This window comes from Pristiophorus japonicus (genome assembly GCF_044704955.1).
Source record: "Pristiophorus japonicus isolate sPriJap1 chromosome 24 unlocalized genomic scaffold, sPriJap1.hap1 SUPER_24_unloc_1, whole genome shotgun sequence".
Taxonomy (NCBI): Eukaryota; Metazoa; Chordata; class Chondrichthyes; family Pristiophoridae; genus Pristiophorus; species Pristiophorus japonicus.
Genome location: NW_027250648.1, coordinates 1,284,162 through 1,311,092, shown reverse-complemented (window position 1 = coordinate 1,311,092; position 26,931 = coordinate 1,284,162). Strand labels below are relative to the sequence as shown.

Below are 26,931 nucleotides of genomic sequence, written 5' to 3'. Positions count from 1 at the left end.
TCACACTGCTTGTCTGACATACAGTTCTGGATGATCAGAAATTTTCTCCAACTACATATTGGGAAGATTTTCACTGACTCCATCCCGCTCCCTGGCAACTGCCCAAGGCTGAACCAGACAGTTTGCAATATTGGGGTTATATTTGACCCAGAGATGAGCTTCCGGCCACATGTTCGCGCCATCACGAAGACCATTTATTTCCACCTCCATAACATTGCTCGTCTCCGCCCCTCCCTCAGCTCATCCGCTGCTGAAGCCCTCGTCCATGCCTTTTTACCCCTACACTTGACTATTCCCATGCTCTCCCTGTTGGCCTCCCACCTTGCATAAACTAGAGATGATCCAAAACTCGGCAGCTCATGCCCCAACTCGCACCCAGTCCCGCTCACCCATCACCCACTTTGATCGCTGCCCCGTGTCCTAACTCGCACTCAGTCCCGCTCACCCATCGCCCCCTGTGCTCGCTGCCCGTGTCCTAACTCGCACTCAGTCCCGATCACCCATCACCCTCTATGCTCACTACCCCGTGTCCTAACTCGCACCCAGTCCCGCTCACCCATCACCCACTTTGATCGCTGCCCCGTGTCCTAACTCGCACCCAGTCCCGCTCACCCATCACCCACTTTGATCGCTGCCCCGTGTCCTAACTCGCACCCAGTCCTGCTCACCCATCACCCCCTGTGCTCACTGCCCTGTGTCCTAACTCGCACCCAGTCCCACTCACCTATCACCCCCTGTGCTCGTTGCCCCGTGTCCGAACTCGCACCGAGTCCCATTCACCCATCACCCCTGTGCTCGCTGCCCCATGTCCTAACTCGCACCCAGTCCCACTCACCCATCACTCCTTGTGCTCACTGCCCCGTGTCCTAACTCGCACCGAGTCCCATTCACCCATCACCCCTGTGCTCGCTGCCCCATGTCCTAACTCGCACCCAGTCCCACTCACCCATCACTCCTTGTGCTCACTGCCCCGTGTCCTAACTCGCACCGAGTCCCGATCACCCATCACCCCTGTGCGCGCTGCCCCGTGTCCTAACTTGCACCCAGTCCCACTCACCCATCACCCCTGTACTCGCTGACCTACATTGGCTCCCGGTTAAGCAATGCCTTGATTTCAAAATTGTTTTCCAATCCCTCCACAGCCTCGCCCCTCCCTATTTGCAGAAGCTCCTCAATGTCCACCTTTAGCTCAACACTCTCTCGCAACACTCACCTTGGCCGTCCTCAATTTCTAAGTGCAACTCGTCCGCCTGAACTGCCTTCCGCACCTGCATACGGATCACTTCGATTTTGGTTTTACTGTCCTGCAGCATCTGTTGAGCTGTGGCCAGCATCTTCCGATCCTGGGGATTCAAACACAATCAAACATAAGTGCTTTTCATTTGACAAGGAGCAAAATTCTTGGACGGAGATATTTTTTACTATTATATCCGTTGAAAGGGTTTGGACAAAAGAGGTTGTATCCCTCCAGGGACCAATCACAATATCAGACGGGAATGGTACAGGGTGTTTCTGGCTCTAACAGTGTAGGCAATCTGGGAGCAGCCAGGTGGACTACAGAACCTTCTTGTGTCTTATGATTCAAACCCGGTTCCAAGGGAAAGGCCAGCGCTCTAACCAACTGTGCTTCTCAATCTAAATATCAATACTCCGCACCCTGCACAAACCAGGGAGTCGTGGGGTATTACTATCTCATAGCACACAGGGAACGTATATCCCTCCAACCAGAGTTCCAGTTAGCCTGTGACACCGCCCAAGGGGTGTACTGCGTGCAGTTCTGGTCACCGCATTACAGGAAGGACGTGATTGGACTGGAGAGGGTACAGAGGAGATTTACCAGGATATTGCCGGGACTGGAGAATCTTAGCAATGCAGACAGATTGGATAGGTTCTCATTGAAACAGAGGAGGCTGAGGGGAGACCTCATTGAGGTGTATAAAATTATGAGGGGCCTGGATAGAGAGGAGAGGAAGGACCTATTTCCCTTAGCAGGGGGGTCAACAACCAGGGGGCATAAATTTAAAATAATCGGGGGGAGGTTTAGAGGGGGATTGAAGGGAAATTTCTTCGCCCAGAGGGTGGTGGGGATCTGGAACTCACTGTCTGAAAGAGTGGTAGAGGCAGAAACCCTCACCACATTTAAAAAGTACTTGGGATGTGCACTTGAAATGCCGTAACCTACAGGGCTACGGACCTAGAGCTGGAAAGTGGGATTAGGCTGGGTGGCTCTTTGTCGGCCGGCACGGACATGATGGGCCGAAATGGCCTCCTTCCGTGCTGTGAACGTCTGTGATTCTTACTGCAAACCATGGGCTCAAACACCTAGGTCCTGAAAAATTCAACATTTTCTATTTATAGAGGCTGAATTTGATTCCCCATCAAGGAAAGGGATGCCAGTGTAAGCCCACTGAACATTGTTTACACGCTTAGCATCCAGTGTAAACAAACACACCCAGACAACATAGGTGCAATAAGGTGCTCCCTCAGGTCAGCACCACTTGTCATAGCAGTTGCCTCCCTGGTGCCAGGATAATGGAGCTGGAACAGCACTGAACCACACATCACCACCTGAACAGAGTGGGAAGTTGGGAATTTGGAGAGACTGAGAATTCAGTGCAAAGGGGAAGGAGGTGCACCTATTTGCTTCCAATACTTGTCGTTGTTTGTGTAAGTATTTAAAACTTTGTGCAGTGTTTTACAGCATGTGCGCTGTGGCTCAGTGGGCAGCACCCTCACCTCTGAGTCACAAGGTTGTGGGTTTAAATCCCACTCCGGGGACTTGAGCACAAAAATCTAGGCTGATGCTCCCAGTGCAGCGCTGAGGGAGCGCCGCGCTGTCGGAGGGGCAGCGCTGAGGGAGCGCCGCGCTGTCGGAGGGGCAGCGCTGAGGGAGGGAGCGCCGCGCTGTCGGAGGGGCAGCGCTGAGGGAGCGCCGCGCTGTCGGAGGGGCAGCGCTGAGGGAGCGCCGCGCTGTCGGAGGGGCAGCGCTGAGGGAGCGCCGCGCTGTCGGAGGGGCAGCGCTGAGGGAGCGCCGCGCTGTCGGAGGGGCAGCGCTGAGGGAGCGCCGCGCTGTCGGAGGGGCAGTCTTTCGGATGAGACATTAAACGGAGATGTCTGCTCTCTCAGGTGGTCGTAAAATATTCCATGGCACAATTTCCAGTGGCCTGGCCAATATTTATTCCTGAATCATCACCACAAAAACAGATTATTTGTTCATTATTACATTGCTGTTTCTGGGAGCTTGCTGTGCGAAAATTGGCTGCCGCGTTTCGCACACTACACTCCAAAAGTATTTCCTTGCCTGTAAACGCTTTACTTTGAGATGTCCGATGGTCGTGAAAGACGCTAGATAAATATAAGTCAGTCTTGCTTTCTTCGTGCAAAACTAAAAAGTAATTATAAATAAATCTAGGATAGAGCAGATTGTATGTCTGGGCTGCAGTATGTGGGAGAGTTTGTGCACAGCGAGACTGTCCTGAGCAAAAACAACTTGTATTTATATAGTGCCTTTTGGCACTTCACAGGAGTGCTATTGTACAAAATACGACATCAAGCCACGTAAGCAGATATTAGGCAGACTTGATCAAAGAGGTAGGTTTCAAAATGCATCTTAAAGGAGCAGTGAGGGGTAGAGAGGCCGAGAGATTTAGGGAAGGAATTCCAGACCTTCAGGCCTTGACAGAATCATAGAACGGTTACAGCACAGAAGGCCACTCGGCTCGTCGAGCCCGTGCCGGCTCTCTGCAAGAGCAACTCAGCCAGTCCCACTCCCCCACCCTTTCCCCGTAGCCTTGCAAATCTTTTTCCTTCAGGTACTTATCCAATTCCCTTTTGAAAGCCACAACTGAATCTGCCTCCACCACCCTCTCGGGCAGTGAATTCCAGGTTTTCCTGATGTCGCCTATGAATCTTCTGCCAATCACCTTAAATCTGTTTTCTCTGGTTCTTGACCCTTCCACCAATGGGAACAGTTTCTCGCTCTTTACTCCATCCAGACCCTTCATGATTTTGAACACCTCGATCAAATCTCCTCTCAACCTTCTCTGCTCAAAGGAGAACAATCCCAGCTTCTCCAGTCTATCCATGTCACTGATGCCCCTCGTACCATTCTTCTAAATCTTTTCTCTAAAGCCTTCACATCCTTCCTAAAGTACACTGCCCACAATTAGACATGATGGGCCCAAGTTTCCACATGATTTGCGCCTGATTTTTAGGAGCAACTGGTGGAGAACGGACTATCTTAGAAATCGCAATTCTCCACATTTTTTTTTCTGCAGTTCTAGTCAGGTAGAACAGTTCGACTTTGGAACAGAATTTTTTCTTCAAAAGGGGGCGTGTCCGGCCACTGACGCCTGATTTCAAAGTTTCCACAGTGAAAACGTACTCCAAACTAACTTAGAATGGAGCAAGTGAAGATTTTTGTAGAACTGAAAAACCTGTTCTACACATTAAAAAATCAGGCGCAGGTTACAAATTAGGCATCCAGAACGAGGTGGGGGGTGAAGGGAAGTCATTAAATTCTACAATCAATCCTTATTTATACTTCTACAAATATTATACAAATAAATCCAACCTGAATAAAAATTTGTAAGCAAAGAAAAGATTAAATAAACCATCTTCCTACCTGTGTGAAAGTGCTTCAGGCACAGAGAATGCTGCAGTCAGCCTGAGGCGCCCGTTCTTCCCGCGGGGGGGGGGGGGGGGGGGGGGGGGGAGGAGACAGTGAGAAGGCTGCAGTGAGATGTGCTGATGGCAATGTGCTTTTATTAAAAAAATGTTCAAAAATTAAACAGCTACAAAGAACTACAAAAATGGCCGAGTGCCAATGTTTTTTTCACACTGAGCATGCGCGAACGCTCCAACGCGCACGCGCAGCGTTGCCGGCAGGAAAAAAACTAATTTAAATAGTACCCGCCCCCTCCCACTTACAAAATCGGCGAGAGTATAGGCTCCGCCCCCCTGGGCGCCGCGCCAGGCGGACAAGGAGCTGCAGAACGCTCCAGAATCGCGATTTTTTTTTTAGGCGCCGCTTTAGGCGCGAAAAACGGGCGCCCAGCTCGGATGGGCGTCCGTTTTTTATCGTGTGGAAACTTGGGCCCATAACTTCAGTTGTAGCCAAACCAGTATTTTATAAAGGTTCATCATAACTTTCTTGCTTTTGTAACATCCATGCCTCTATTTATGAAGCCGAGGATACATAAGAACATAAGAAATAGGAGCAGTAGGCCATATGGCCCATCAAGCCTGCTTTGCCATTCAATAAAATCATAGCTGATCTGATCTGCTTTCTCAACCTGCCCTGCCACCTTCAACAATATAGCCCCAGCTCGCTATGTTCATGCACCCTTTTTAAGATTGTAGCCTTTAGTTGATATTGCCTCCCCTCATTCTTTCTACCAAAATGTATCACTTTGCACTTTTCTGTGTTAAATTTCATCTGTCACGTTTCTGCCCATTCCACCAGCCTATCTCTGTCATCCGCAAATTTTGCAATTGTGCCTTGTACACCCAAGACAAGACATTAATATACATCAAGAAAAGCAGTGGTCCTCAGACCGGCCCCTGGGGACCACTGTATACCTTCCTCCAGTCCAAAGAACAACTGTTCACCACTACTCTCTGTTTCCTGTCACTGAGCCAATTTCGTATCCAGGCTGCCACTGGCCCTTTTATTCCATGGGCTTCAACTTTGCTGGCAAACCTATTATGTGGCACTTTATCAAACGCCTTTTGGAAATCCATGTACATCACATCAACCGCACTGCCTGCAGCGCGGCATTAAAAGGAGTGCACTTAAACTGCGTGTTTTATTTGGGAATTTGGAAAGAGTGGGAATTGGGGAAGAGTGGGAAGTAGCTGCTGCTTTTTGCCCACACTACTTGTAGTGCTTTGTGTCACAGGTAGATATTTAATTTCATTACCCTTAACTTTAATTACATTGAACAAGGTGATACAAGGATGGTAGGGCAGGTGGTGTGCCGCAACTGTAGCACGTGGGCGTTTGTGGAGAGCATTGTGATCCCGGACAAGCACGTTTGCAGTGAGTGCCTGCATCTTGAGGAACTTCAGCTCAGAGTTGTTGAGCTGGAGTCTGAGGGGCAGATATTGCGGGGGATCAGGGAGGGAGTTACCTGGACCCTTTGATCCAAAAGGCAGTCACACCCCTTAGGTTAGGTAGTGGTGCAGGCCTGGTTAGTGGTCAGGGATAGGAGGGGTGTGACTGGAACTCAGGCAGGTCAGGGGAGCCCAGGTGTAGTGCTGGAGGAGCCTTGGCATTTGTCCTTATCCAACAGGCATGAGGTTTTTGCTGCCTGTGTGGATGAGGAAAAAGCCTGCAGGATGGATGAGCAAGCTAACCATGGCAGCATGGTGAAGGAGGCCATTCAAGTGGGGGGAGTTAAAGGGAATGTATTTGTGCTCGGGGATAATATAGTCAGAGGGACAGATACTGTTCTCTGCAGTTCCGAAGTTTGCGTTGCCTCCCCAGTGCAAGGGTTAAAGACATCTCCTCACGGCTGGAGAAGAACTTGGGAGTAGGAAGGGGAGGATCTAGTCGTCGTGGTCCATGTAGGAAACAATGTCATAGGTAGAACTAGGAATGAGGTTCTGCTAAGAGAGTTTCAGCAGTTGGGGTACAAATTAAAAAGCAGAACCTCAAAAGGTAAAAATCTCTGGATTGTTACATGAGCCACACGCCAATTGGTATAGGGACAAGCAGATTAGAAAGTTAAATACGTGGCTCAGAGAGTATTGTGGGGTTTTGCTTCATGGGGCACTGGCACCAGTACTGGGGAAAGAGGGAGCTGTTCCGTTGGGACGGGTTCCACTTAAACCGGGCTGGGACTAGTGTCCAGACAAATCGATGAACTAGGGCAGTAGACAGGGCGTCAAACTAATGAAGGTGAGGGGAGGATTCAGGAAAGTGTAAATTTAAAAGCAGCAAGAGCAATGTCAAGGCTCTAAAGCAGTGTAGACTGGGTCAGGAAGGGACAGAGAGAGTATCAAAGGTCATTGCTACGGTGTCATCAGGGAAAAATGAGAAAAAAGTCAGAGCTAAAGGCACTATATCTGAATGCGTGAAGCACTCGCAACAAAATAGATGCATTAATAGTGCAGATAGAAATGAATAGCCATTTCGAAGTTCTGGTTCCAAAGTGACTAAGGTTGGGAACTAAATATTCCAGGACACTTAACTTTTAGAAGAAATAGGTAAAATGGAAAAGGAGGGGTAGGCCTGATAATGCCGGTGCCCCCAATAGCTTCTCGCGGCGGAAGCTGCCAGTGGCTGGGGGGAAGGGGGGCACATCTGCCCTTAAAGGGGAGGGCACACTGCCACGGCCGCCATTTTATTTTGATTGTTGGCGACTTTGCAACTTACCTGGGTTCCCCGCTATCCACTCCAAACGGGGTGGTGGGCGATTTTGGCCCCCTTAGCTCCAAAAATCAAGTAATACAATCAGTTTGGCTGGAGCTAAGAAACAGCAAGGGGCAGAAAACATTGGTGGGAGTTGTCTCCAATGCAAGTATGTCCCTCCTTAAATATAGAGACCAAAACTATGCAGTATCCCAGGTGTGGCCTCACCAATACCCTGTACAGTTGTAGCAGGACTTCTCTGCTTTATCCCCCTTGCAATAAAGGCCAACATTCCATTTGCCTTCCTGATCACTTGCTGTACCTCCAGACTCACTTTTTGTGTTTCATGCACAAGGACCCCCAGGTCCCTCTGTACTGCAGCACTTTGCAATTTTTCTCCATTTAAATTATAATTTGTTTTTCTTTTTTTTTCTGCTGAAGTGGATAACCTCACATTTTCCTACATTATACTCCATCTGTCAAATGTTTGCCCACTCACTTAGCCTGTCTATATCCCTTTGCAGATTTTTTGTATCCTCCTCACAATGTGCTTTCCCACCCATCTTTGTATCATCAGCAAATTTGGCTACGTTATACTCGGTCCCTTCATCCAAGTCATTTATATAGATCCCTGCGGCACCCCATGAGTCATTGTTTGCCAACCGGAAAATGACCCATTTATCCCGACTCTCTGTTTTCTGTTAGTCAGTCAATCCTCTATCCATGCCAATATATTACCGCCAACTCCGTGAACTTTTATCTTGCGCAGTAACCTTTTATGTGGCACCTTATCGAATGCCTTCTAGAAATCCAAATACACCACGTCCACTGGTTCCCCCTTATCCACCCTGCTCGTTACATCCTCAAAGAACTCCAGCAAATTTGTCAAATATGATTTCCCTTTCATAATACCATGCTGACTCTGCTTGATTGAATTATGATTTTCCAAATGTCCTGCTACTGCTTCCTTAATAATGGACTCCAGCATTTTCCCAACCACCGATGTTAGGCTAACTGGTCTATAGTTTCCTGCTTTTTGTCTGCTTCCTTTTTATAAATAGTGGCGTTACATTTGCGGTTTTCCAATCCGCTAGGACTGCCCTGGAATCCAGGGAATTTTGGTAGATTACAACCAATGCATCCACCATCTCTGCAGCCACTTCAAATCACTGAAAGTTAACATGCAGGTACAGCAAGCAGTTAGGAAATCAAATGGTATGTTGGCCTTTACTACAAGAGGATTTGATATAAGAGTAAAGAAGTCTTACTGCAAGTATACAGGTCCTTAGTGAAACTACACCTGGAGTATTGTGGACAGTTTTGGTCTCCTTACCGAAGGAAGGATATACTGGCCATTGAAGGAGTGCAACGAAGATTGACCAGACTGATTCCTGGGATGGGAGGATGGTCCTATGAGGAGAGATTGAATAGACTAGGCCTATATACTCTAGAGTTTAGAAGAATGAAAGGTGATCTAATTGAAACATACAAAATTCTTACAGGGCTTGACAGGATAGATGCAGGGAGGATGTTTCCCCCGGGCTGGGGAGTCTAGAACCAGGGGTCACAGTCTCAGAATAAGGGGTCGGCCATTTAGGACTGAGATGAGGAGAAACGTCTTCACTCAGAGGGTGATGAATCTTTGGAATTCTCTACTCCAGGAGGGCTGTGGAGGCTCAGTCATTGACTATATTCAAGACAGAGATCGATACATTTTTGGATATTAAGGGAATCAAGGGATATGGGGAGAGTGCAGGAAAGTGGAGTTGAAGTAGAAGATCAGCCGTGATCTCACTGAATGGCGGAGCAGACCCAAGAGGCCAAATGTCCTACCCCTGCTCCTGTATCTAATGATCTCATCAAAAAGTTCAATCACATTGGTTAAACACGATTTGACTTCAAGAAATCCGTGCTAGTTTCACTTCATTAATTCACACTTGTCCAAGTGACTGTGATTTTTGTCCTGGATTATCATTTCTAAAAGCTTCCCCACTGAGCATAAACTGACTGGCCTGTAGTTGCTGGGTCTATCTTTATACCCTTTTTTAAACAAAAGTGTAACATTTGCAATTCTCCAATCCTCTTTCACCAGGCCCATATCCAAGGAGGATTGGAGATTATGGCCAGTTTTCCACCTTTACTTCCCTCAGCATCCAAGGATACATCCCATCCGGTCCTGGTGACTTATCTACTTTAAGTACAAATCAGCCTTTCTGGTACCATCCAGTATCTCAACTACCCCCTCTTTCACTATAACTTTGACAGCATCTTCTTCCTTGTTGCAAAGTACTCATTTAGTACCTCAGCCATGCTCTCTGCCTCCATGCGTAGGTCTCCTTTATGGTCCCTAATCAGTCCTACCTCTCCCCCCGCCCCCCCCCTTACTACCCGTTTACTATTTATATGCCTATAGGAGACTTTTAGATTCCCTTTTATGTTAATTGCCAATCTATTCCCATACTCTCCCTTTGCCCCTCTTATTTCCTTTTTCACTTCCCCGCTGAACTTTCTATATTCAGCCTGGTTCTCAGTTGTATTCTCAACCTGACATCTGTCATACGCCCCCCTTTTCTGCTTCATCTTACTCTCTATCTCTTTCGTCATCCAGGGAGCTCTGACTTTGGTTGCTCGATCTTTCCCTTTCGTGGAATCACGTCTGCGGCTGCGGAAACGCCCGTTTGTTACTGTAACTATTGAATCCCCTATTATTATTGCTTTCCCGATCTTCCTCCCCCCTCCCCCCTCCCCCCTCCCCCCATATAGCAGAACCACCAGACGTGCCATCGCCCTCACCAGTGTTCAGTACTGAATGCCGGTTGGAGAGCGAGATGCACTCGGCGATTCCTGCACTACCCGAGTGGTCGTCCTTTGGTGTTTGGCAGTTACCCATTCCCTCTCTGCCTGCACACTCTTAAGCTGTGGAGTGACTACCTCATGAAATGTGCTGTCCACATAGCTCTCAGACTGACGGATGTACCGTTAGACCACAGCTGGAGTACTGTCAGCAGGTTCTGGGCACTGTACCTTTGAAAATATATATTGGTCTTGGAGGGGCGCAGTGTAGATTTATCAGAATGATACCCGGACTCCAAGGATTAAATTACGAGAAGAGATTACATAAACTAGGGTTGTATTCCTTGGAATTTAGAAGGTTAAAGAGTGATTTAAATCAAAGTTTTCAAGACACTAAGGGGAACTGATAGGTAATAGAAACATAGAAATTTACAGCGCAGAAGGAGACCATCTCAGCCCATCGTGTCCGCGCCGGCCGACAAAGAGCCGCATGGCCCTCGGTCAGCAGCCCCAAAGGTTACATATAATAAACCTATGAACAATGAACAATGGAGGAAAGGTAAAGAGCATCCGGCCCAATCAGCAGAAAAATGGGGCTTATAACAGATGTTACCTCATTTTTCTTTGGGTGCACAGCTGTGCGGCCTATTCTGGGCAGAGAACCGCGCAGCTTATACTGAACTCTGCTGATAGGGGAGTGAGAGAGAAACTATATCCACTGGTTGGAGAGTCTAGGACTAGAGGACATAGCCGAAAAATTTGAGCCAGACCCTTCAGGGGTGAAATTAGGAAACACTTGTACACACAAAGGGCCCAAGTTTCGAGCCGCGCCTAGAATGGCGCAGCCCCCGACCTGGACGCCCGTTTTTCGCGCCACAAAGTGCGCCTAAAAAAAACTTCCAGATTCTCCGGCTCCCTGCTGGTCCTCTGGCCCTCGGCGCAGCGCAGCAAGAGTTGTTGGGGGCGGAGCTAGGTATCTGCGCTGAAAACAGTGCCGGGACACCTCTGCACATGCGCGCTACAGTGGGCGCGCATGTGCAGTAGCTCCAGGCGCCCAAAACTGTTGGGAGGGGCCCGAAGCACGCAGCCCCTATGGCCTCACTGGGGCTGCGTGCATAAGGCTCCTCCCACGCCCAGCTCCTGCTTCCTCCCGACCCGACCCGACTCCCGCTTGCCCACCCACCCCCCGGACTGGACCCAACCCGCGCGCCCCACCCCCCACTCCGAACCGAACCGAACTCCCCCCCAACCCCCCACCCGGACCCGACCCGACCCAACCTGACCTCCATCCTCCCCCCGCCCCGACCCATGCTCCCGACCGCCACCCCCCCCCCTCTCCCCAGGACCAGACCCGACCCAACACCACCTACCTGTAAATCTGGTGCTGGGGACGGGCCCTTTCCGAAGTCTTGGGCCCGGCCGGTTCAGCCTTCCCCCCCTTCTCTTCTCCTCCTCCTTCCCCTGCCCCCCACTTTCCATCCCCTTCCCCTCCCCCCTTCGCTTCTCCCCTCCCCCCCTTCCCTTCTCCTCACCCCCCCTTCCCTTCTCCTCTCCCCCCCCTTCCCTTCTCCTCTCCCCCCCCCCTTCCCTTCTCCTCTCCTCTTCACCCCCCCCCTTCCCGTCTCCTCTCCCCCCCCTTCCCTTCTCCTCTCTCCCCCCCTTCCTTTCTCCTCTCCCCCCCCTTCCCTTCTCCTCTCCCCCCCCCTTCCCCTCTCCTCTCCCCCCCCTTCCCTTCTCCTCTCTCCCCCCTTCCCTTCTCCTCTCTCCCCCCCCCTTCCCTTCTCCTCTCCCCCCCCTTCCCTTCTCCTCTCCCCCCCCTTCCCTTCTCCTCTCCCCCCCTTCCCTTCTCCTCTCCCCCCCTTCCCTTCTCCTCTCCCCCCCCCCTTCCCTTCTCCTCTCCCCCCCTTCCCTTCTCCTCCCCCCCCCCTTCCTTTCTCCTCTCCCCCCCCCTTCCCTTCTCCTCTCCCCCCCCCTTCCCTTCTCCTCTCCCCCCCCCTTCCCTTCTCCTCTCCCCCCCCCTTCCCTTCTCCTCTCCCCCCCCTTCCCTTCTCCTCTCCCCCCCCCTTCCCTTCTCCTCTCCCCCCCCCTTCCCTTCTCCTCTCCCCCCCCTTCCCTTCTCCTCTCTCCCCCCCCCTTCCCTTCTCCTCTCCCCCCCCCTTCCCTTCTCCTCTCCCCCCCCTTCCCTTCTCCTCTCTCCCCCCCCCCTTCCTTTCTCCTCTTCACCCCCTTCCCTTCTCCTCTCCCCCCCTTCCCTTCTCCTCTCCTCTCCCCCCCTTCCCTTCTCCTCTCCTCTCCCCCCCTTCCCTTCTCCTCTCCCCCCCCTTCCCTTCTCCTCTCCCCCCCCTTCCCTTCTCCTCTCCCCCCCCTTCCCTTCTCCTCTCCCCCCCCTTCCCTTCTCCTCTCCCCCCCCTTCCCTTCTCCTCTCCCCCCCCTTCCCTTCTCCTCTCCCCCCCCTTCCCTTCTCCTCTCCCCCCCCTTCCCTTCTCCTCTCCCCCCCCTTCCCTTCTCCTCTCCCCCCCCTTCCCTTCTCCTCTCCCCCCCCTTCCTTTCTCCTCTCTCCCCCCCCCTTCCTTTCTCCTCTCCACCCCCTTCCCTTCTCCTCTCCCCCCCCTTCCCTTCTCCTCTCCCCCCCCTTCCCTTCTCCTCTCCCCCCCTTCCCTTCTCCTCTCCCCCCCTTCTTCCCTTCTCCTCTCCCCCCCCTTCCCTTCTCCTCTTCCCCCCCCTTCCCTTCTCCTCTTCCCCCCCCTTCCCTTCTCCTCTCCCCCCCCTTCCCTTCTCCTCTCCCCCCCCTTCCCTTCTCCTCTCCCCCCCCTTCCCTTTTCCTCTCCCCCCCTTCTCCTCCCCCGCCTACCCTTTTCCCCTCGCTGTCAGAAACACAGACACTGACAGACAGAGAGTGAGACACACACACAGACAAACAGACAGAGAGATAGAGACACTGACAGAGACACACTGCGGGGGGGGGGGGGGGAGCATCCCAGCACACTGTTGGAGGGCTCCCGGTGCTGCAGTCGGTAAGTAGAAAATGTTTTATTTATTGATTTAAAAAAAATTATTTATTATTTTTTTTGATTGATTTATTGGTTGATTTATTGATGTTTTTATCATTTATTATTGATGATGGCTCTTTATTTGTAAAACTGAAGTGTTTAATATTTGTAAACTTCCCTTTAAACCCCCCCCCCCCATTCCCTACGCCTGATTTGTAACCTACGCCTGATTTTCTAAAGTGTAGACAAGGTTTTTTTGGAGCATACAAAAATCTTCACTTACTCCATTCCAAGTTAGTTTGGAGTAAGTTTTCACTGCCGAAACTTTGAAAACAGGCGTAGGTGGCTGGACACGCCCCCTTTCGAAAAAAAAATTCTGTTCCAAAGTGAAACTATTCTAACTGACTAGAACTGGAGCAAACTAAATGCCGAGAATTTGAATTTCTAAGATACTCCGTTCTACACCAGTTGCTCCAAAAAATCAGGAGCAACTGAGGCCGAAACTTGGGCCCAAAGTACGGTAGAAGTTTGGAACTCTTCCACAAACGGCAACTGATGCTAGATTAATTATTAATTTTAAATCTGCCTAGAATTGGACACAATACTCCAGCTGAGGTCTAGCCAGCGATTTCTAAAGTTTTGGCATACCTTACATAAGAACATAAGAATTAGGAACAGGAGGAGGCCATCTAGCCCCTCGAGCCTGCTCCGCCATTCAATATCATGGCTGATCTGGTCGTGGACTCAGCTCCACTTACCCGCCCTCTCCCCGTAACCCTTAATTCCCTTATTGGTTAAAAATCTATCTATCTGTGACTTGAAAACATTCAATGAGCCAGCCTCAACTGCTTCCTTGGGCAGAGAATTCCACAGATTCACAACCCTCTGGGAGAAGAAATTCTTTCTCAACTCAGTTTTAAATTGGCTCCTCCGTATTTTGAGGCTGTGCCCCCTAGTTCTAGTCTCCCCCACCAATGGAAACAACCTCTCTGCCTCTATCTTGTCTATCCCTTTCATGATTTTAAATGTTTCTATAAGATCACCCCTCATCCTTCTGAACTCCAAGGAGTAAAGACCCAGTCTACTCAATCTATCATCATAAGGTAACCCCCTCATTTCTCGAATCAGCCTAGTGAATCGTCTCTGTACCCCTTCCAAAGCTAGTATATCCTTCCTTAAGTAAGGTGACCAAAACTGCACGCAGTACTCCAGGTGCGGCCTCACCAATACCTTATACAGTTGCAGCAGGAGCTCCCTGCTTTTGTACTCCATCCCTCTCGCAATGAAGGCCAACATTACATTCGCCTTCCTGATCACCTGCTGCACCTGCAAACTAACCTTTTGGGATTCATGCACAAGGACCCCCAGGTCCCTCTGCACCACAGCATGTTGTAATTTCTCCCCATTCAAATAATATTCCCTTTTACTGATTTTTTTCCCCCAAGGTGGATGACCTCACACTTTCCGACATTGTATTCCATCTGCCAAACCTTAGCCCATTCGCTTAACCTATCTAAATCTCCTTGCAGCCTCTCTGAGTCCTCTACACAACCCGCTTTCCCACTAATCTTAGTGTCAACTGCAAATTTTGTTGCACTACACTCTGTCCCCTCTTCCAGGTCATCTATGTATATTGTAAACAGTTGTGGTCCCAGCCCTGATCCCTGTGGCACACCACTAACCACTGATTTCCAACCGGAAAAGGACCCATTTATCCCGACTCTCTGCTTTCTGTTCGCCAGCTAATTCTCTATCCATGCTAATACATTTCCTCTGACTCCGCGTACCTTTATCTTCTGCAGTAACCTTTTGTGTGGCACCTTATCGAATGCCTTTTGGAAATCTAAATACACCACATCCATCGGTACACCTCTATCTACCATGCTCGTTATATCCTCAAAGAATTCCAGTAAGTTAGTTAAACATGATTTCCCTTTCATGAATCCATGCTGCGTCTGCTTGATTGCACTATTCCTATCCAGATACCTTCCTGGCTTTTGTACTCTATGTCTCTAGTTATAAAGCTGAGGATCCCACATGCTTTTTAAACAGCGTTCTCAGCAGGCCCTGCCACCTTCAGCAATGTGTACACAAACACCCCGGGTCGCGCTGCTCCTACACTGCCATGCGTCTGCCCATTTTACGAGTGTGTGTGTCTTCCTGAAGCCTGTTACTATGCTCGCTGTTTAAATCAGGGAACAGAGCAGGGGTTGAACATAGCTGCTCAGCCTGGCAAAAGGTATAAAATGGTGTTCCACCGGGATCGGTGCTGGGAACAGTTGTTCACAATCCACATAAAGGATTTGAATCATAGAATCATAGAAATTTACAGCATGGAAGGAAGCCATTTCAGCCCATCGTGTTTGAGCCGGCCAACAAAGAACTATCCACCCTAATCCCACTTTCCAGCACTTGGTCCGCAGCCTGCAGGTTACAGCACTTTAAGTGCACGTCCAAGTACTTTTTAAATGTGGTGAGGGTTTCTGCCTCTACCACCCTTTCAGGCAGTGAGTTCCAGACCCCCACCACCCTCTAGGTGAAGACATTTCCCCTCAAACACTCTCTAAACCTCCCCCCCCGATTACTTTGAATTGATGCCCCCTGGTTGTTGATGCCTGTGTCAAGGGAAACAGGTCCTTCCTATCCACTCTATCCAGGCTCCTTATAATTTTATACCTCAATTAGGTTTCCCTTTGGCCTCCTCTGTTCCAAAGAAAACTAACCCAGCCTATCCAATCTTTCCTCATAGCCAAAATTCTCCAGTCCAGGCAACATTCTTGTAAATCTCCTCTGCACCCTTTCCAGTGCAATCACATCCTTCCTGTAATGTGGTGACCAGAACTGCACGCAGTACTCTAGCTGTGGCCTAACCTGTATAGTTCAAGCATAATGTCCTTGCTCTTGTATTCAAGGCCTCGACTAATAAAGGCAAGTATTCCGTATGCCTTCTTAACCACCTTATCTACCTGGCCTGCCTACCTTCAGGGATCTGTGGACCTGCACTCCAAGGTCCCTTTGTTACTCTACACTTTTAAGTGTCCTACCATTTAATGTGTATTCTCTTGCTTTGTTAGCCCTCCCCAAACGCATTACCTCACACTTCTCCAGATTGAATTCCATTTGCCACTGTTCTGCCCACCTGACCAGTTAATTGATATCTTTAATGTCCGCAGCTTTCTTCTTCATTATCAACCACACAGCCGATTTTAGTGTCATCTGCAAACTTCTTAATTATACCCCCTATATTCAAGTCCAAGTCATCGATATGCAAGGGACCCAGCACTGAGCCCTGCGGAACCCCACTGGAAACAGCCTTCCAATCACAAAAACATCCATCGACCATTACCCTTTGCTTCCTGCCTCTGAGCCAATTTTGGATCCAACTTGCCACTTTGCCCTGGATCCCATGGGCTTTTACTTTTGTGACCAGTCTGCCATGTGGGACCTTATCAATAGCTTTGCCAAAATCCATATACAATGCATCGTACGCACTGCCCTCATCGACCCTCCGGTATACACCACTTAAAAAGCAAGGAAGTTATGATGAACCTTTATAAAACACTGGTTCGGCCTCAACTGGAGCATTGTGTCTAATTCTGGGCATCGCACTTTGGGAAGGATGTGAAGGCCTTAGAGAGGGTGCAGAAAAGATTTACGAGAATGATTCCAGGGATGAGGGACTTCAGTTAGTGGATGGACTGGAGAAGCTGGGGTTGTTCTCCTTGGAGCAGAGAAGGTTGAGAGGAGATTTGATCGAGGTGTTCAAAATCATGAGGGGTCTGGACAGAGTAGATAGAGAGAAATTGTTCCCATTGGCAGAAGGGTCGAGAACCAGAGGACACAGATTTAAGGTGATTGGTTCTTTTGCCAAAGGAAAAACATGAAGAAACACCTTTTTACGCAGTGGGTGGTTAGGATCTGGAATGCACGGCCTGAGGGGGTGGTGGAGGCTGATTCAATCACTGCTTTCAAAAGGGAACTGGATAACATTTGCAGGGCTATGGGGAAAGGGCGGGGGAGTGGGGCTGGCTGAGGTGCTCTTGCAGAGAGCCGGCACGGGCTCGACGGGCCGAATGGCCTCCTTCGGTGCTGTAACCGTTCTAGGATTCTATATAAGTACAACATTTTCACATTAGACCAATTTGGGGGGCTTTAGTTGATAGGAAAAATGCAACAAAATACACATGAATAAACTTGCAGAATGGACTGCTTGGACAGTAAAGGGGAGAGGAGCCGAGGGATCGGGGGGGGGGGGGGGTACCGATACACAAATCACTAAAAGTAGCACCACAGATTAATAAGGCCATTAAAAGCAAACCAAATACTGAGGTTTATTTCTAGAGGGACAGATTTGAAAAGAATTGTTGAACTTGTATAGAACCCTGGTTGGACAACACTTGGGACACTGTGCACCGTCCTGGTCTCCAGATTATAGAAAGGATAGAGAGGCACTGGAGAAAGTGCAAAAAGGCTTGACTGAGAGAACTGAGAAAATGTATTCATCAGGAATGGCTGAACAGGCTGGGGCTCTGTTCTCGAGGGGCGCCCCGATAGAAATGTTTAAATTATGAAGGGGGTTTGATAGGGTAGACATGGAGAAGATGTGTCCACTTGAGTGGGGAGTTTAAAACTAGAGCTTCTAATTATAAGATAGTCATTAATACATCCAATCAGGAATTCAGGAACTCCACCTCTGTGAAACTTACTCAGAGTAGTGAGACCATGGAAATCGCTACCACGGGGAGTAGTTGAGGTGAATAGCAGAGACATTTGAGGGAGAAAGGAATAGGAAGATATGCTGAGGGTGAGATGAAGATGGGTGGGAGGAGGCTCGTAGGGAACGTCCAGTTGGGCTGAGTGGCCTGTTTTGCTGCTGTAGATGCAATGTTACTCGATGTATTTGAATACTCAATCTAATAAAACTCAAGTTATGAATATCAAAAAAAAAATTTTTTTTAATTGCTAAAAATTCAAATTAGAAGGGGGTCAGTACAACATAACGTGCTGGGTGGGAAACCAAGGGGATGTGATTGCAGTAGAGAGGATACAGAGGAGATTTACTTCGTAAGGAACAAGAAACAGCCATAATTTATTTAGCTCTCAAAGAAGACCGCTTCAAGCTTTATTGAGGACCATGTCTATACATTTTAAATATAGAAACACACTCTCCTTCCCTTTTCTATTCATGTACCAAATTAACTATTTCTTCTTCACTGCTTCAAGCTCAATGGCAACTGGGCCTTGCATTGGATGCGATGCTGTGTCACAGAGCGACGGAGTGCAGCTTCTTACCACACTTCTCAATCATGGCCAAGAACCAGAGGGAGGACACCACCCCACCCCCCCACCCCCCCACCCCCCACCCCACCACCATTGGGAGGCTAGTTCTGGTTTGCTCCTTAATGCAACAACCTCAACCAACGTTTATACCCCAGCACTGGTTAAAGAGCAGCAAATGCAAAGAATATTTGACGCACAGAAGCTCTGGCAATTCCTGCCTTACCTTCACGGGTCCATTGGAGTACATCTGGATCATGTTCTCAGCTCCTTGTTTCACCTTCATCTCGATATTGAGCTGTTTCTCAAGAGCCACAATGCGGTTCTTGTTGGCCGTCGAGCGAGCCTCCCGGCTTAACGCCCCAGGAGACTGAGGTGCATCTGCACAGAGAGAAACACTGCAATCAGATCTCTGCCTGTATTTGTTCACAGCCCCTGAAACACATTTCATCCTTCCTTTGCTGGGATGGGCATTAAGTTGCGACCATGAACACAGTTGCATAAAACCCAGTGGGGAGTCCCAATAACACCACAACATTTCACACCTGTTGTAACTACGAAGGGTTAAGAACATAAGAAATGGGAGCAATAGCAGGCCACAAGACCCACTGAGTCTGCTCCGCCATTCAATATCAACCTCAGCTCTGCTTTCCCGCCCAATCTCCATATCCCTTGATTCCCCTGGACTCCAAAAATCTCTCTCCATTTTCGGGAAAGGGTCAGAAATTACAATAGTTGGAAAACCATCCGGCCAGCTTTTCTCTCATTAGTATTATACAAGAGCAATCAGAAGCTGCAGAGCAGAACTAGAGTGTAGATGTTGTATATAGAATCATACAGCACAGGAGGCAGCCATTCGGCCCATCGGGTGAAAGAGCTATATAAATAGTGCTGCTGCCCTGCTTTTTCCCCTTAGCCCTGCACGGTTTCCTTTTCAAGTGTTTATCTAATTCCCTTTTGAAAGTTACTACTGAATCAGATTCCACCACCTTCCAAACAGTGCATTCAAGGTAAAGAAAGAAAGACTTGCCTTTATATAGCGCCTTTCAACCACTGGACGTCTCAAAGCACTTTACAGCTAATGAAGTACTTTTGGAGTGCAGTCACTGGAACCCACAACCTTCTGACTCAGGGGCAAGGGTGCTACCCACTGAGCCACAGCTGACATGGTCATCATAATCATTTACTGCAAAAAAAATTCTCATCTCCCAGTCGGATTTTTTTTGCCAATTCCCATAAATCTGTGCGCTCTGCTTACCGACCCTCCTGACCGTGGAATGTATTTCCCTCAATTTACTCGATCAAAACCCCTCATCATTTTGAACATAAAATCTCCCCTTAGCCTTCTCTGCCTGAGGAGAATAATCCCAGCGTCTCCAGTCTCTCCACATTGCTGATGTGCCTCATCCCTGGACCCATTCGAGTAAATCTCCTCTGCTCCCTCTGCAAGGCCTTCACATCCTTCCTAAAGTGTGGTGCTCAGAATTGGACACAATCCTCCAGCTCCGGCCGAATCAAGTGATTTTTGAAGGTTTACCATAACTCCCTTGCTCTGTACGCTGCGCCTCTATTTGTAAAACCAAGGATCCCGTATACCTCTAACAGCCACGTCAACTTGTCCCGCCATCTTCTTGGATTTGTGTATGTGAACCCCAAGTCTCTCCATCCCTGCACAACTTTTAAAATTACACCATTTTGTTCATATCGCCTCGCCTCATTCTTCCTTCAAAATACACGACTTCACACTTCTCTATGTTAAATTTCATCTGCCATGTGTCTGCTCATTTCACCAGTCTGTCTATGTCCTCCTGAAGTCAGCTCCGAACTCATCATCATCATCGTCCCTCGGAGTTGAAGATGACTTGCTTCCACTCAAAGTGAGTTCTCAGATGACTGATGAATCCAATGCGGGACCTACAGTCTCTGTCACAGGTGGGGCAGACAGTCGTTGAAGGAAAGGCTGGGTGGGGAGCTTGGCTTGACGCACGCTCCTTCCGCTGCCTGCGCTCTCTCAGCACCCTCCCGGATGCTCTTCCTCCATTTTGGGCAGTCATGGGCCAGGGACTCCCAGGTGTCGGTGGGGATGTCACACTTTATCGAGGCGGCTTTGAGGGTGTCCTTGAAGCGAACTGCCTCACCTTGAGTTACAGTTCTGAGTTTTGTGTCTTCTGCAAACTTTGAAATTATACCCAAGTTCAGGTCATTAATATATATGAAAAAGAGCAGTGGTCCTAATACTGACCCCTGGGGGACACCACACTATAATTCCCTCCAGTCTGAAAACAACTGTTCACCACCACTCTCCACTTTCTGTCGCTTAGCCCTTATCTGTGCTGCCCCTTTAATCCCTTGGCCTTCGATTGTGCCAAGTCCATTTTGTGGCACTTTATCAAGTTCCTTTTGAAAGTCCATATACACAGCATCAACGACATGTCAATCCTCTCAGTTATTTCATCAAAGAATCACAGACACACAGCACAGGAGGCCACCACTCAGCCCGTCGTGCCTGTGCCGGCTGGCTTATTCCCAGCCCCCTGCTTTGTGTTGTAACCCGGTAAGTTGCACATCCTCACGTACCGGTTAACTCCCTTTTTAAATGATTGATGCAATCAGCTCCCACCAGCTTTTCAGGCCGAGCGTTCCAGATTCCGACAACACTCAGTGAAAAAATTCCCATCTCCCCTCTAGATCGTTTGCAAATGATTTTGAATCGATGACCTCTGGTTATTGAGCCACTCCCCAGAGGGAATAGTTTTTCTCTCTCAACTCTATCAAAACCTCATCAACTTGAAGACCTCTATTAGGTCCCTCTGTCCCATGGAGATCAGTCCCAACTTTTCCAACCTCTCCTCTAAAATACTATTCCACTATGTTAAATCTCTATTGAATATATATTTTGTAAAATCACCTTTGTATTAACTGGAAATGTACCTGATGACTACTACAGGATTGTAAGCACTGGTTATAACCTTACACATACACCTTGATTCATTGTACCACATGGATTTTTGATATGTAACTCTTACAGTTCATTATATGATCATCTTTTCATATTAATCAAACAAGTATACAGTAGTCATAAAGCCTAAAATTTGGCAAGCTTTATAAAACACGAAAAAGAAGCATTCTGCCTTCAGTGTAAGAATCAATGAACTGGCCTTGGGACTAGATAGACACTGGCTTTACAATAGTGTCTTAGAATTACCAGACCTGGGACCAGACAATGTCTGTAGAACAGAAGATAACAAGTCCTGAAGTTGCCTTGAGAAAAAGCAAGAGACAGATAAGATGAAGGAACAGCCTACTTCCTCTGTTGTAGGCCAATGATTGGTCAGCCATAAAGGTACGACATCTTAAGGACCAGTCAATCACCCCTTGTCCATCAAAAGCAGAGTCAGCATGGTTTTATGAAAGGGAAATCATGTTTGACAAATTTGCTGGAGTTATTTGAGGATGTAACAAACAGGGTGGATAAAGGAGAACCAGTGGATGTGGTGTATTTGGATTTCCAGAAGGCATTTGATAAGGTGCCACATAAAAGGTTACTGCACAAGATAAAAGTTCACGGGGTTGGGGATAATATATTAGCATGGATGCAGGATTGACTAACGAACAGAAAACAGAGAGTCGGGTCATTGTCCGGTTGGCAATCAGTAACTAGTGGGGTGCCGCAGGGATTGGTACTGGAGCCTCAACTATTTACAATCTTGGATGAAAGGACAGAGTGTAATGTAGCCAAGTTTGCTGATGATACAAAGATGGGTGGGAAAGCAAATTGTGAGGAGCTCACAAACAATCTGCAAAAAGATATAGACAGGCTAAGTGAGTGGGCAAAAATGTGGCAGATGGAGTATAATGTGGGAAAATGAGGTCATCCACTTTGGCAGAAATAATAGAAAAGCAAATTATAATTTAAATGGAGAAAAATTGCAAAGTGCTGCAGTATAGAGAGACCTGGGGGTCCTTGTGCATGAAACACAAAAGGATAGTATGCAGGTACAGCAAGTGATCAGGAAGGCCAATGGAATGTTGGCCTTTATTGCAAGGGGGATAGAGTATAAAAACAGAAAAGTCTTGCTACAACTGTACAGGGTCTTGGTGAGGCCACACCTGGAGTACTGCGTGCAGTTTTGGTCTCCGTATTTAAGGAAGGACATACTTGCATTAGAGACTGTTCAAAAAAGGTTCACTAGATTGATTCTGGAGATGAGGGGGTTGACTTATGAAGGTAGGTTGAGTAGGTTGGGCCTATAACTTGAGTTCAGAAGAATGAGAGGTGATCTTATCGAAACATAAGATAATGAGGGGGCTCGGCAAGATGGATGCAGAGAGGATATTTCCACTCAGAAGAAACTAAAACTAGAGGACATAGTCTCAGAATAATGGGCCGCCCATTTAAAACTGAGATGAGGAGGAATTTCTTCTCTGAGCGTTGTAAATCTCTGCCCCAGAGAGCTGTGGGGGCTGGGTCATTGAATATATTTAAGGCGGCGATAGACAGATTGTTGAACAATAAGTGAGTGAAGGGTTATGGGGAGCGGGCAGGGAAGTGGAGCTGAGTCCATGATCAGATCAACAATGATCTTATTAAATGGCGGAGCAGGCTTTTGGGGCCTACACCCAACCATTTGGAAAGTCCCTGATAGGGTAGATACCCGTGTCAATACTGTAACTGTCTCACCCTCCGTGTGTCAAAATTGTATCTCACCCTCCCTGTGTCAATACCAGCCCCTGTAACCGTCCACAGAAGTGGCATAAAAGTGGGACCACTTACGGGAGTTAGGCCGTAGAGCATCAGGAGCAAGGGCTGGTCCTGGAGAGGAACCAGGCATCAGTGGCTCACGAGAGGATCCGAACAGACGGGGTGAGGCCCAGACATGGTCCAATGCACAGAGGTTACCCCAGGCAGGGTGAGGCCCAGACACGGTCCAACGCACAGAGGTTACCCCAGGCAGGGCGAGACCCAGAGACGGTCCAACGCACAGAGGTTACCCCAGGCAGGGTGAGGCCCAGACATGGTCCAACGCACAGAGGTTACCCCAGGCAGGGTGAGACCCAGAGACGGTCCAACGCACAGAGGTTACCCCAGGCAGGGTGAGGCCCAGACATGGTCCAATGCACAGAGGTTACCCCAGGCAGGGTGAGGCCCAGACATGGTCCAACGCACAGAGGTTACCCCAGGCAGGGTGAGACCCAGACATGGTCCAACGCACAGAGCTTACCCCAGGCAGGGTGAGGCCCAGACATGGTCCAACGCACAGAGGTTACCCCAGGCAGGGTGAGGTCCAGACATGGTCCAACGCACAGAGGTTACCCCAGGCGGGGTGAGGTGAAGAGGCCCCAGGTAGGGTGGAAGCTTCCTTCCAGACTCTCTGAAGAGGACAGGAACTCTGCCCAGGACAGCACAGGAGATATCATTCTCATTCTGCACTAGAAACTGCTGCTAAGGCACATCCAAGTGCTGACCTTTGTGTAATACCTGACAAAATACCATTGTACCATATTAGAGTCCCATCAAACTATTGGGAAAGGGTGCAAAAATGCTGACACCTCATAACTGAAGGCCCTCATCCCTGGTCACATCCTGGTAAACTTCCTCTGTATCCTTTCGAAGACCTTTACATCTTTCCTGAAGTGTGTTGCCCAGAATTGTCCACAATACTCCAACTGAGGCCTAACCAGTGGGTAGTTTATAAAAATTGGAAACAGTAATGGACGTAAAATATCCCATGGCACTATTTCGAAGAAGAGCAGGGAAGTTATCTCCGGTGTCCTGGCCAATATTTATTCCTCAATCAACATCACGAAAATAGATTGTCTGGTCATTATCACATTGCTGTCTGTGGGAGCTTGCTGTGTGAAAATTGGCTGTCGCATTTCCCACATTACAACAATGGCTACACTCCAAAAGTACTTCATTGGCCGTAAAGCACTTTGAGACATCTGGTGGTTGCGAAAGGCGCTATAGAAATGCAAGTCTTTCTTACTTATAAACCCAAGTAACCCATGCGCTTTTTAACCACCTTCTCAACTTGCCCTGCTACCTTCAAGGATGTGTTTATATGGACACCAGGCCCTCTCTGCTCATCCACACTTTTCAGAATCGTGCCATTTATAGTGTCAAGTATCCTACATGGCTACTATTTGTACTATCACAAGGTGTGCCACCAGAGGGCACAGCAGTGGGAGATTTGTATGTTACCTGTACAGGTGTGCCTGGCCTAGTATAAAAGGCAGGCCTCCAGGTGTGATCCTCACTCTGGAGTTATCAATAAAGGACTAAGGTCACTACAGTTCAAGTACAACACATTACCTCGTGGAGTCATTATCAGAGCATCCTAGGACATAACAATTATAGTGTACTATCTTTCCATATTAGTCCTCCCACAGTGCCTCCCTTCACATTTCTCTGCACCGAGTTCCACCTGCCATGCTTCTGTCCATTTCACCGTCCTGTCTATGTCATCCTGAAATCTACAACTATCCTCGTCACTATCGACCACGTTACCAAGTTCCGTATCATCTGCAAACTTAACGGTGTTGCTCCCTACACCCGATTCTAGGCAGTTTATAGAAATTGGAAAGTGTAATGGACCCAAAACTGAGCCTTGGGGAACACCACTGCAAACTGCCTCCCAGTCTGAAAAACTTCCATATACCACCTTTCTCTTCCTGTTCTCGATTCTGTATCCATACTGCTACTTTCCCCGTAATCCCATGGGCTTCCAGCTTCTGAACAAGCCTCCTGTGTGGTACTTTGTCAAATGCCTTCCTAAAACTCCATCTACTGCCTTGATCAATCTTTTCTGTTACCTCATCAAAACATTCAATTGTTCGTCAGACTCCATTAATATATACAAGCTGGCTCTCCTTGATTAACTGATGCCTTTCCAAATGAAAGTTTATTTTGTCCCTGATAATGGTTTCCAGTAACTTCCCCAACACGATGTTAGGCTGACGGGCCTGTAGTTTCCTGGTTCATTCCTCTCCTCTTTCAATAGTGGTATAACATTAGCAACCCTCCAGTCCTCCAGCACTACTGTATCCAGTGAGGATTGAAAGATTGTGGTCAATGCCTCTGCTATTTCTACCTTTGCTTCTTTCAGCGACCTCGGATGCATTCCATCTGGACCAGGCGACTTACCAACTTTCAGTAATGCTAATCTTTTTAGTACATCTTCTCTATCTTTCACTATCCATAGCTTCCCTTTCCTCTTTTAGAAAGAAAGACTTGCATTTATATAACACACCTTTCTCAACCATCGGATGTCCCAAAACACGTTACAGCCAATGAAGTATTTTTTGAAGTGTAGTTATTGTTGTAAAGCTCTCACAAACAGCAATGCGATAATGACCAGAAATTCTGTTTTTAGTGATGTTGATTGAGGGTTAAAGGTTATCCAGGACACCAGGGATAACTCCCCTGCTCTTCTTCGAAATAGTGCCATGGGATGTATTATGTCCACCCGAGAGAGCAGATGGGGCCTCGGTTTAATGTCTCATCCGAAGGAGGTCATCTCTGACAGCGTGGCACTCCCTCAACACTGCACTGGAGCCTCAGTCTAGGTTTCTGTGTTCAAGTCTCTGTACTGGGACTTGAACTCACATCCTCCTAACTCTGAGGCAAGAGAATGCTGCCCACTGAGCCACTGCCTGACACTTAGTGTAACCTTCACATCAACCGCTTCCTTTGCGAAGACAGATGAAAAATAATCATTTAATACTTAAGCCACGTCCTCTGCCTCTACCTGAAGATTTCCCTTTGGGTCCTCAATAGGCCCAGCTTTTCGCCCAGCGAAACCCTTACACTTTACGTTTATAAAATGTTCAATGGTTCAATTTAAAGTTGACTGCTATTCTTTTTTCGTGACCTCTCTTTGACTCCCGTATTAACTTTTTTCAATTTCCCCTCTGTACTTTCCAGGATCTTCTCGCTCATTAACTGAATCTTGCTCCCGGCGTTTGTCATAAGCCCCCTTTTTCTGTTTTATTTTAAACTTTTATTTCCTTCGTCACCCAAGCTGCTCGACCTTTCACCTCAAAGGAATCTGCCCAGTTTGTACCTGAACTCTCTTTTCCTGGAGCGCCCTCCGTTGCTCCCTTACTGCCTTTCCCCACGTTCCCCTTCTCCAACGTGCTCGCTCCCTTCTTACATCACCGAGACTAGACCTTCTCCAGTGGAGCACTTCTACCATCAGTATTTTCTGGCCTGTTTCCATTATGACTAAACCAAATGATGTTGTGGTCACAGTGGTCTCCTCCAGCTGTCCTACTTCATTCCCAAAACCAGATCCAACACTGCTTCCGTCCTTGGTGGGCTGGAGACATATTGATCGAGAAAGATCTCCTGTACACATCAAAAATTCCTCTCCTTCCCTACCCTTAGCAATAAGTTATTTCCAGTCTATATTAGGGTAATTAAATTCTCCAAATATTACTGCTCTCGATGATATCAGAACTGAGAGTTCCCGTCAGGAAAGAATGAACAGGCTGGGTCTCTTTACTCTTGAAAAGAAA

The 26,931-nt window shown here is 48.2% G+C and overlaps 1 protein-coding gene across 1 annotated transcript in view; it reads right to left on the bottom strand.

The window, feature by feature from the left end:
- The window catches only part of pkn1a (protein kinase N1a), a 229,326-nt gene that overhangs the window by 137,621 nt on the left and 64,774 nt on the right, over nucleotides 1–26,931 (bottom strand). The window contains exons 3-4 of the mRNA XM_070869845.1: nucleotides 18,641–18,795; nucleotides 1,214–1,343 (exon numbers count right to left, since the gene is read on the bottom strand). Coding sequence (XP_070725946.1) covers nucleotides 1,214–1,343; nucleotides 18,641–18,795 — 285 coding nt within the window. The remainder of the gene's footprint in view (nucleotides 1–1,213; nucleotides 1,344–18,640; nucleotides 18,796–26,931) is intronic.